The sequence below is a fragment of the Euwallacea similis genome, chromosome 21 (assembly GCF_039881205.1).
Source record: "Euwallacea similis isolate ESF13 chromosome 21, ESF131.1, whole genome shotgun sequence".
NCBI lineage: Eukaryota > Metazoa > Arthropoda > Insecta > Coleoptera > Curculionidae > Euwallacea > Euwallacea similis.
Genome location: NC_089629.1, coordinates 1,990,124 through 2,002,368, shown reverse-complemented (window position 1 = coordinate 2,002,368; position 12,245 = coordinate 1,990,124). Strand labels below are relative to the sequence as shown.

The window sequence follows — 12,245 nt, the reverse complement described above, 5'->3', positions numbered from 1 at the left end:
GCATAAACCCAGTTCTGCACCCTTTTCGTCTTCGATGCTTAATTCGTCTGTCTTTCTTCCTGCCAGTATTTGGATCTACGTTTCCAATTGCCCCAACCGCGCACTTTGCTCTCCCGACTAAGTTAATTCAAGTTAGTGTTTTAGGGCGCGTAGGGTGGCTATTGTCTACGTCACATTTGGCCACAATTAGGCCGAAGGTGACGAAGAGGAGATCACCCGGAGTAAATCACACACTGTCCGGTCGACAAAAGACTAGACTAGACCTTAGGAAAATTTCACCTTGTGAGAAAAATTGCAAAAAAATGGGGAGTTCCGTTTAAAATAACGAAGTTGGTAGCTACCTCCGGTATAACCGGAAGTGTCAGAAAGTTGAAAATATTTTTCAGAGGTAGATCAGGTCGATAAAGATTTACGTGAATTTTTTCAGATTTTTATATTTGATGGTTGTCCAGATACTTCTAAAGATTATGTTTAGCTTGGACACCCTATATAATCCTCTATAAAAAAAAATTGTTAGTAGTACATTGATCTGTAAGATTTCCGGAAGATCTAAGAAATAAAAACACTTCAAATTAGTTAGTTGACGGACAGTGAAAATTCATTTATTGAAGACCTGCATCTCCGTCTTTTCAAATTGAAGAAACATTCAGACTGAATATATCTTGAATTTGAAATAAAAGCGGCGAGCTTTTCATCGATTATCTTGAAATTTTGGTTTTTATATTCAAATAAAACAGGCTAAGAAGGAATTTTATGGTGCATATTAGCGTTTTATCGACAAAACTTCCTCAAGCCACAATCGACCTTTTTTATCGCTCAGAATTTTTTCGGTTAAGCATTCAAAATGACGAAAAGGAATTTGGTGATAAAATTCCGGATGCTTTAGCTACTAGGAATATTGAATGGCAGGCGTTCTTAATTGAGTTCCTTGTGGGATTAACGACATTCTTTGTTTACGGCACCGTGGAGCTTCTAATAAAATATTCTTTTGTTCTCCACATTCCTTCCATATAGCTGCCCTATTTTTCCAATACTGGCAGATAATATCCATATAAATGGAATATTAGGGCCACTTAAACTTTAAAGTTCGAAAGAATACGCATATATAAAAAGTACCATAACTCATTTTTGACGTGATAATTTATGTTGAGTTGTAAAGAAAACTAGTAGAGGTGTGCTTTTAAGGGTATACCTCCACGGTGCACACCATTAATAGAACCGAAAATAAATACTTGACAAGTCACTTCTACTTTAACTAACAAACAGAATAAAATAAATGCTTATGTGAATTATAAAATTCTGAACACCTGAAAGGTTCACACGTTATCACCTGATCATTTAGATGCAGATGTTTATCATATTTTAATGAATTATGCGACAACGACCTTAATTTTGAATTAGCATCTAATAGTTTTGAGGTGAAAATTTGCAGATACGGTGATTTTTATATATTTTCCAGTAAACCTTTCCATAGCAGACACAATGGTCTCTACCCTAAATGTTACCTTCAACTACGTCTACATGCTCTACTCCCACTGGCCCTTCGGTGAACTTTATTGCAAGATCAGCCAATTCATCGCAGTGCTATCGGTGTGTGCGAGTGTCTTTTCTCTCATGTCCATTTCAATAGACAGGTAAGTTTGAGATGTATCAATCAGATTGCTGCACCATATATTTGCAAACCATTAAAGAAATCGTTTTTTTGATGTATAAATTCTTATATAGCAGCATTACTATGGAAAAATTAAAGGCACACCTAGAAAAAATAACGCAATATTTAGTTTTTTTTAAAACAAAACTTGACTTTATCTAACTAAAATTGGATTAAAGCAACCAAAACGTTGAAAAAAAATATGTCGTTTTGTTGGATTTTACAAGACTTGGATACGCCAATGGTTTGGCGTATACTGAGTGCTGTAAAACGCCTCTATAACTTAAATAAAAAAATATAAAAAAAATATAGTTTTAATAAGAGCAGGAACCCCTTAGATGCAAATTTGAATTAGGAAATAGTAGACCTCTAGATCCGCTACTGCCTTTTTCTCTCAATAATTTTCTATAGGGGAGTAATTTGGAATGCTTGAATCTGTCGAGTCTTGTTGAACTGCATTTGAAATTGCAGATTTTGAAATTGCACACGGTCCCTTCAGATTTGCCAGCAATTTGGTACTATTTTCTGTACATATGGCAAAAGCTGCTCCATGGAAAATTAGGCAAATGCAAATAAGCTAAATCACTCAGTATTCAGTATTAAACAGGAAGTATTGTGTGGCTGCCAACATGGCTCGCAAACCTTAATCCTTTTAATCAGATGTAGTTCGAAAAGAGGTATTATCATATACAGAGTGTCCATTTCTAGACTTCAACCATGGGGATCTCGATAACCATAAGAGATACGGAGTTGGTTAAATTTGAAGAAAGTTGCGCTATTTTTGCAATAGATAAATAACATGCGCCAATTCAGCATTCCACCAAACTTGAAGTTATAGGAATCCTTCAAATTTTGAAACAGCTTTTTTTGAACTCGAAATTGAACAACTTTGCCTCGATTTGACCGACCTCGCATCTTTTAGGGTTACCGAGATCTTTATAGTTGAACTCAAAAAATAGGCACCCTGTATAGTACAGCGAAATTGAGATTGTCATTGAATTTTAAATTGCGTAAAATAGGAACTGTACCCTTAAGTCGACCAAAACTTGTTAAGTTTTGTCTCAGCTGCGTGTACCTTCTCGTCACTAACAGAATCTATTAAAGGTCCGTTTATAAGGCCAGAGTCCATCGTGTATCAACATCAAACGACACAAAACAACCTAAAGCAGCCGTAATTTTGGGCTTTTGGGTGAGGCCCTTCCCCAGGGCGATTATTCGACACATAAAACCGGGCCTTTGAAATGCAACTTTGATCCTCGGGAGTGCGGTTAAGTTTCGGATTTTGCGCTTCCAAGTTTTTGCCCCTCCTTGGGCCGCTCCTTTTTCTTGTTGGAGCCAAAATTGGTTTCCTCTAATTTATATTGCACGGTTCACCTATTTAACAGTCACACTGATATCGGAGAAGAGTTTTCCAATAAAGTCATTGATGTGTCTTATGACCGCAGAGGAAATTAATGAAATACGAAGACTAAATGGAGACAAATTAAGGTACCAATATGATCCAGAAGGGGAGAAATTGATTATGAAACATGATTATTCGCTGCTGTTTTTTTTTTGGGACATTGGGACCTTCGATAATTGCAAGGGATACGAGCTCGCCCCGCAAACGGCACTATTTATACCTTTTACGGTGGATTGAAAATCAAGAGCTGTAACAACTACCTATCTGCTGTGTTATGCAATATCTTTGCGTTGTGCGTTGCATTGCGCAAATATTTCTAAAAAAAACGATTTAGGAAACGAAAATTCAACCCCCGCAAAACCATTTATTAATGACCCTCATTAATGCACGATTCGAGTGCGTTGTGATTGATTTGATGAACTGCTTAATAATCATCGCTTCAGTTAACGCGCGAGCACAGCGAACTGTCTCGATTACTAATCGCCGTCATTAATACACTTGTTGGTTAAATAACTATTTCCGCGCCTATTAATTTATCCTCAGTAGGTGTGATCGTTACTCTGACGTCAAATGAATGCTTTTAAGGCCCGTGTATGCTCTTGGCACGACAGAAAATAAATTTCACTAAATACACTCAACCCCACCCGACACATTACGTGCTAAATTTTATTATCGCATTTGTGGATTTGTGTAACGCTCCATAATCTAATGAAGAACAAACAAATTAAGCTCCCAACAAGCAGTTTTGCGGTGTTACATCGCATTTCGAAATAAAAGGGAAAGATAAGACCTGGAAAAATTATTTTGATACGACTTGTAAGTGATAAACTAGCGGTTGGTTTTATTTAGTATTCCTGAGGGGAAAACAACAGGAATATGGAATTTCAACACTTATGCAAATACCGAAAACGTTTCCGTTGTTCGTGGAAAAAGGAAATGGCCTTATTTTTACAACCATTATGGAAATTAAAAAGTTCAGTTTAGGTTCCCTGTTCCAAACAGTCAGATTAAAAAGGTCATATTATGAACATTTGAATACACTGCACGAGCGAGGCTCTTACGACCGTTCCTTCAATTTCCAGTTAGGCAGCGGAAGCCTCAAATTGTGCGGCTGCTATCACTTAACAACTAACTAGCAGATGAAATGTTTTTCACGCTGAAGTGAAATTCCCTTAACTATTACTTCAAATAAGGCCAGTGATCTGAAGTACTTCCGCAATTAACAGAAACGCCCCGACTGATGGTCACCTTTGACTGCAAGTTACTTCACCTGCAGTTTGAGCACGACATTGAAGATTCGGCCCTTTGAGATTAAGTTAATTTTGTCAGTATTTGTTCTCTTCCTAAGATTGGGGAGAACTGATTTAGAAATCCCCTTGTTTTCTAGTACTGTTTGACGGCGTTGGGGCGTGTCATTGTAGATTTTTATTCTTGGCGTAATTTACCATTTACGAGCTTTTCAAATGCAGCTTTAATTACCGCCTCGTTGAAGTGTTAATTTAAGAAAACAATACAATTATTCACGTTTAACAAAAGCTGGATTAATCTCGACTTAATTTCGTTCCTTCCGCATTCGGGTTTAATACAAAGCGACTTGCGAGTTGCGTTTAATCCGCTTGTTTTAGGCCGTCATACATAATTGAACACTTTTAACCGTTACATCTGAGGAACAACAACGGTATAATCTAGGTTTTAACTCGACAGAGCTAAATTAAACCTGAAAGCTAGTTTATTTAAGTTAATCTGGTCAGGCAACAGTAAGTTATTCACACCTTTCGGTGGAATTACTAAACGATTTATCCGGTTGCTGTTACGGTATCTAACGAATAATAGAGAGTTTTTACGTCGCTTATTTCAACACGTGATCCTGTTATATACGGCCTGATAGCGGTTGCGTTAAGCGCCCCCTTGGGGCTCTGTTGACATCATTTAACTTTCCTTTATCGTAACCGTAGCCGTAGCGGGACGCGACGGCCGACGAAAACTCTTTTATGATTTTTCAAATTATGGTTATGTTGAGGTATAAGCTATTCCTATCCGCAAAGAAGCAATGTAAATTCTTGACGGCACTGCAGTATTGATCTTTATCTATAGGTACATGGCCATCATGACACCTCTAAAACCCCGCATGGGCAGGATTGTGACCTTAGCCCTCGTGGTCATCACGTGGGTGCTAGGGATAATTATTGGACTGCCCTCCCTTCTCTACTACAAGACATACAGGGACACATACTCAAATGGAGAGGAGCGTGTTATATGCTACCCGGAATGGCCTGATACTCGCAACAGCAACGAAAGCCTTTACGAATACTAGTAAGTATGCACAAAAGTACTTCGAGACATTTTTTTAAAAGTATAATCCACAACCTTTGCAATATCTTAAAATTAAGCTTTAAGTGACAGTTTTGAGCAGGATAGTTAACCCTCCTTCGTGTTTTTTGCATCAAGTGCCCTTATTTCTGATAAATATAGTGCCATTAGGGTAAACGGCTGTAAAAGGTCTCCCTCGGACTACGAAGCGACATCAGTTTCCATCGAATGGAACGTCTTCGTAAACAATTTAGACTTGCCGGCGTTTCCTGCTAAAAATGGAAGCTGGAAACTCAATTAACGTATGACCGGTCCCTTGGCAATGTTAAAAGTATTTGATTTTGTTCCGGGCTTAGAGTTGCAGTTAATAGAGAGTTGTTTATAAACTTCAAATCGCCCTGTTCGGCTCAAATTAATTGATGAGTAGCTTTACGTTTAAATGGGAAAATATGCGATAGTTAACAGTTACTACAGAAAACATAGACGAGTTTACAGTTATTATCACAAGCAAATAAATTCAATATACAGGGTTATCGAAGGTGTTCCCTACTTAATTAAATACTTAATAAATTTCATGGTGGTTAAATCCACTTCGTGCACCTTTGGCGTTAAACCCTTTTACGCACAAATGGAACGAGAGTGTTGGTTTCCATTTTAGTTTCCATCGTGGAAGCAATAAGTTTACTACCAGTGGGCGTTGTTATATTTTTACGGCCCGTCAGCCGACCGTAAACCTAAAATAACGCCCGTCAGTGTTGGAACAGATTGTAAAGTAAAAATAACACTTGCTAATTTTTTAACCGCGTTTAATTAAATGACCTGGTATATTATTATGCTTTTTCCATATAGAAGATTGAAAAAAATCATTAGCGTTAAATTTTGAAAGTTGAATTTATAGATTTTTAAGGCATTCGCTGCATGAGGCTTTACGAAAGCTTTTTCTTTTGCTAAAAATCAACAAAAGTCAAACAAAGTAAAATCTATGGTGAAAATTCTATGCATTAGAAAGGATCAATATATTCACTGGAAAGTCGAAACGAGAGAAAATTCGGATATGAAAATTAATGATGCCAATATATGATTAGCGAAAAGCGCCAATGTTACAGCGCTATTCTTTGAAAAAAAAAGAGGATGCTCTAATGTTACTGCGAACTTTAAAAATTTTAAACAACCTTCAATAATATTTCTCTGGATAATTCTGGAACTTTCAGAGTTTATTTTTATTTTAAAGAAAAGAATTGCTAAGCAATTCACTTCGCTACATTTCCACAGTTGCACATTGTATGTCTTGTCAAACTTAGTACCCCGTAGTCACCCCTTAGAAGGTGACGCAAATTATTTATCTCCGAGTACTTTGGATTAGCCCGATACAGATGCACAGTAGAAAATAACAACAGAGCTGAAAAGTCACGTCTTGTGTCATGCTATATTCCTCTTGTGCATCTACAAATTGACCCGTGTATGCTATATGTTTTAAGTTTCACATGTTATGCTTATGTTGTGTTAATCTATAAAACCGCCTCTACTGGAACACTTTAAATGATTTTGACAAAAGAACCCTTTATGCAAGCAATCCAAAAGAAACACAAGAAACAACTTGAACGTACAATAAAGCTGCTAGCATTTTATACATTTATGTCTAACGCCACTTAAAACTTTACGAACTTATAACACTACTTATGGCTCTAACATTATTATCGCTCACCAAACTAAGCACATTTCACAACAGCTTATTATTGGCATTTAAAAACAAAAATACGCAGCCATTAGCTAAGTTTATAAGATTTAAAATAGTTGTTCATCGAAAACGCCATTCGTTCGATTCAAACTGAGTAGATATCAGTTGAATACCCAAGGCCTTTCCTCTCAGAAAAGGAAAAATAACTGCGTGTTATCCTTTTCAAATAACTTTGAACAAACTCTTTCCTAAAAATTCATTAATTAGTCTTTTGCTATTTAAATTAACCTCGCTAAGCTGATTTTTCTGGACGCGTTTTTCCTCTCTATTCATTCCCTTTGCCTTAAACTGGAACTGTACCTGTGACTTCAACTTAAAATAATATTTTCACGAATAGCGAATTACGACAAAGCAATCTGTCTGATTTAATTACAGTTAAAATCCTTCTTTCAAGAGAACTTAATAAAATCTAAGTTTTCATTTTAAGCAAACAATAAGGTAATCCGGATTGTCGGACTGTATTTTTCCCCGGAGAGTTTCAATATCCTTCAACTTCCTGAGCTGGACGAATCACGCTGTTGAAGTTTCGCAGAAGATCAACTTTCAAATTAAAAGTTTACCATCGTAGTTATTTGGACTCGAAAAATAGTCTTCGGTAGTCTCAAAATGAAAAAGTAATAATGGGGATCTTTTCTAGAAAAAAAGTTTCTCTTATGGTGAAAAGCAAATAGTCTCTTTCAAACAGAAGGGGTTTTTTAACAAAGAGAGCAACCAGTGATAGAAAAAAATCACAAATGTCTAAATCCGATTAATACACGTCAATGAATTTGTATTTTCGTCTCTAAACAAGAAGGCAGATGAACCTGGTGCACATTTTTAATTTCGGCCCTTTGTGTGTGTACCAAATTAGGCCCCTGTAATCTAATTAAAAGAGATGCTTTGTTAATTATCGGATACAGCATTAACACATTGTGCATTAAGACGGTTTAAATAACGACAAGAATACCTGCTACAGCATTGCTGTATTCTATAACACGACGAGGGCTAGGAATTTCATAACTTTCCAACATATCAGGAAGTGATTCTCATTGAACACTCTACTGATTCACAAAATTACGTTTGCACTAGACAGGCTCAATATCGAAAGACAAACTTTCTACCATACAATAGATTTAATCAATGTTTGGAAAATCGCTTCTCAACTGATACAAGCTCTACCTACCCGAAAGGCATCTAAAAGTTTGCCCTCTCCAACTCAAGAAACGGAATTCTCTTAATTTGTATTCTTCCTATCTCTCCACTGAAAGTTAATTTTAGTTTTCAGTCATTAATTATTAACGATGTTTCAGCTTCAATGTAATATTTCTGGTCATCACTTATCTGGTGCCAATCTTATCCATGACTTACACCTACGCTCGCATTGGAATCGAATTGTGGGGCTCACAAAGTATAGGAGAGTGCACCCAAAGGCAGATGGATAACATCAAAAGTAAAAGGAGGGTAAGTTTTAGGTCTAGATGAAAAAAGAAGGAAGTTTCTCTTTGAGTCGAATTTAACTTTATAAAAAAACCTGTATTTAACTGCAAAATTTAACTCGTGGTAATATTTTAAATTAGTTCTACTCGGACAAATTCGAATAGTCGATAGTTAAATAGATTCAGGGAAACTACTATGTAAACTAACTTGATCTAAAATTAGAGGCTTCTTGGTCCGATATAGGACAAAGCCAATCTAAATTCAAATGAATGCAATAAAAGTTGTTCGATTTTGTGTTTATTGGTTGTAAAGTTTAGGGGGCTCATATCGAAGATAGCCAATATACGTGATATAAGAGACACAGATTTTGTCTAAACATGACACCCTTTTACTAAGAATTAATTTCAAGCTGTTCCTGCAGCCAAACCCAACACTGCCTTGAAAATAATGGGATTAAATAGAATAGAAAACTAGACTGAACTTCACTTTACTGTATATTTAAAAACGTTGGTGCAGTCAGAAGGATTTAGTTTGGCGTCTTAAAGCTCTTCCGCATAGACATCTTCTTTATAATTTACTTGTCCACCTTTGCAATTTTAACATCTCCTAGCTACGGTAATCCCATCAAGATTTTGTTAGAATCTCGCCATTTATATTGCCTGGGATTTAGTACTCCCCTTTTGCATATTTTAGTCCATTTAAAGCTATTAATCTCGTCTTGGAAAGTTATCTTCACGACTTCTATGTTAATTGTTGTTTTTTGGTTATAATGAGTTGCCTGAACCACGCCAGGTCCCAAAAGTTAGTTTTCGAAAATCTTTCTTTCACTACTTTGGGAAGAAAACAATTCTGACTGATTTCTCATCATAACGCTCTGACAAATGTAATAACAAAGACGTAAACTTGTTTTGTATTAATTTTTCAGATTTTCACTCTCGAAATTCCTCAAAACGTTTGAGCTGTAATATTTATAGTTTTACCTTGAAGTTTTGGAAACCATCCTGTTCCAATTCGGACTCTCGCGAGCTTCTAGGGCAGATTCTTTTGCTCAAAGGACCGTTATAACTATGACAAAAAACTTTGATGTACTTTCTCTAGACAGATCTTATCTTCCGCCAAGTTGCTACAAGACTCTTAGAACAATAATAACTCTGTTGAATTGATTTTCGAAAATCGATGCCGCGAACTTTTTCAATAGCTTTCGTCTCTTTGAAGCTGTCGAAAGAATGTTTCCCCATTTAACTGACTTTCCGATTCTGCTAGTTACCGAGATGCCTGCAGTAACATAGATAAATAATCACTCTATATATATATATCTAAAATAAAGACTTGATATTTACATATGAGTGACATTTTTCAGGTGGTAAAGATGATGATGGTGGTAGTGATGATCTTTGCAGTTTGTTGGCTACCTTATCAGCTCTACTTCATCATAATCTCCTACTATCCGAAAATAACCAGATCCGAGTACATTCAGGAAACTTTCCTGGCCATCTATTGGCTGGCCATGAGCAATTCCATGTACAATCCGATCATATACTGCTGGATGAATGCCAGGTAGGTCCATCAACGTTCACAAACTACATCTAGGTTGATTAAGAAAAGCTTTTTCGCACGCGGCTACAACAGGGGCCCGGAATGCGAGGAACAGTGCAACAGAAAGGCATATAAATTCGCTTTATCTCGGCAGATAATAAAACAGTCGTTGTCGCATTATGTGGAAATAATGGTCAGCTTCAGCTTCGTTTTAAGGGGAATACGTGTATGCCCCAACGCTGCGCAATATTCAGACGTTCTGCACGTATTCCGTTAAAAATAAAATTTTGCTTTGAAAATATATTTTTGACAAGGAAAATGTACAATTACACCCACTTCGGGATTCTGTTTAACACCCACACGGCCTTATTTCCATTGTTGTGTATTAATTACTTCCGTTTTTTTCCTTAAAGGTTTCGCAGAGGGTTCAAGCAGTTCTTCTCGTGCCTCCCATTCGTCCAAGTGAGTCCTGGAGCACTCACCCGAAGAGAGGTACTAACAAGTAAAAGAAGGTCTTACTCAGGCTCTCCAGAGCATAACAGGATTATTCGAAATGGTAATTATTTTGTAGTGATTGTACATTAGAAGGCAATCATGCGGTTTCTATATGCCAGTCATTATATGCAGGGACCAATCATAAATACACAGATCTGCGTCATCAAAAATGGACAGCTCATCAGAGACATAACTACAGAGAGTCCGATAGTCGAATTTGTACGTATGGTTTTTTGATGTGGCATGTAAAACTGCTATTTTACCTAAAAGGGTCTATGTTTTTTATATATTTTTTTCACTGCTGATCATGAAGTCAGTAAAGTTGCATGCCTCATTTGAAAACCATGCTTATTGATTAGAATGACAAACGAAACTAGCATTCATTATAGCTTTTTCAAAGTAGATAAAACAGCATGACATTTTCTAAGCTCGAAAGCCCCTAATATGTTATTTTAAGAAGGCAAAACAAGTAAAAAGTTTGCCCATATTTTAAAGGTTCCTTGATAACCCTCCGGGGATGCTCAAGAGTCACGTTTAAGATGAAATGCCGAAACTTTCTGCCTATAAATCAGCCGAAAACGTCTTCAATAAAAAGGTGCTGTTAAAAAAAACAAATAATCCATCTCCAACAGCTACCTAGTTATTGTATCATCCCATATATTGCGTTCATAATTCATACAATGAGGGACAAAATAGAACCGGAAAAACCGTCAGTATCCTGAGCTATAATTCACGTTGGTTGATCCAAAATATTGGAAACACAGCATTATATTATTTTGGTAGACGAGAAATATATATTTTCATATTATTTCTTCGTATATACTGCAAATCACGTAAATCATGTTCTATGAAGCATCGTATATAATTTATGGCTAAACTGGTTTTGGACACTTTTTCTTTTGGAGTTCGGCCCAAATTTTTTAAATTTTGGCCCGAATTTTGTATGTAAACTCGTAAAATAAAACCCGGTAGTAGATTACGATTTGGATGTAAACACTGTAAATAAAACATGAGTATTTGGGAATAATAAAATTGGAAACTATCGCGACGGTTACAATCGAACAGTCCGTTAATGCAAATCCTGAATTCAGTCAAAAGTTCGGTACACAACTACTATACAATACATATTAATATGTATTAACGGTATAAATTAAGCTCTTATCAAAAGATAAAGGTCATCAAGGGTCAAACTCAATTTAATCAACATAATTTATAATTTATAATTTAACTAAACGGGATGTTTGGGGGATTATAACGATTTCCAACAGGTTTTGTCAATTAAAAAAATCCTAAATGCACTGTGCAGTACGGAACAAGAGATGAAACGTGGAGATGTAAAAAAACTAGAATAGTGAATGAAAATAATGGATGCAACATTCATTAAAAGCACAATTATTTTATATACGATAAATCATACATTTAAACTCAATAGTAAATATACAGTGTAGTCGAAATAGGCGATGTATATATTGGGCTTGTAAGAACTAAAGAATACGAAGACAGTTAAATGGTCACAGTTTTAGGTAATGTTAGCAGCACTGCATTTTAAGCTTTGTTCAATAGTTCTCAAACCCAATCGAAAATGATTTTGATAGTAAAAAAAAATAAATAAAAATTACATTTATTTTGTACACGAGCAACTCTATACACTTTTGTGTTATCCAAGATACGCATGATTAAAAACTAAATTAGATTTA

At 36.0% G+C, this 12,245-nt stretch overlaps 1 protein-coding gene across 2 annotated transcripts in view; it reads left to right on the top strand.

The window, feature by feature from the left end:
* LOC136415759 (tachykinin-like peptides receptor 99D) overlaps positions 1–12,245 on the top strand; it is a 152,729-nt gene that overhangs the window by 139,421 nt on the left and 1,063 nt on the right. Inside the window, exons 3-7 of one of the 2 annotated variants that reach the window (XM_066400542.1) lie at positions 1,460–1,634; positions 5,148–5,366; positions 8,391–8,541; positions 9,878–10,074; positions 10,467–10,609. In XM_066400542.1, coding sequence (XP_066256639.1) covers positions 1,460–1,634; positions 5,148–5,366; positions 8,391–8,541; positions 9,878–10,074; positions 10,467–10,609 — 885 coding nt within the window. The remainder of the gene's footprint in view (positions 1–1,459; positions 1,635–5,147; positions 5,367–8,390; positions 8,542–9,877; positions 10,075–10,466; positions 10,610–12,245) is intronic. The other variant, XM_066400541.1, reaches the window with a different exon arrangement.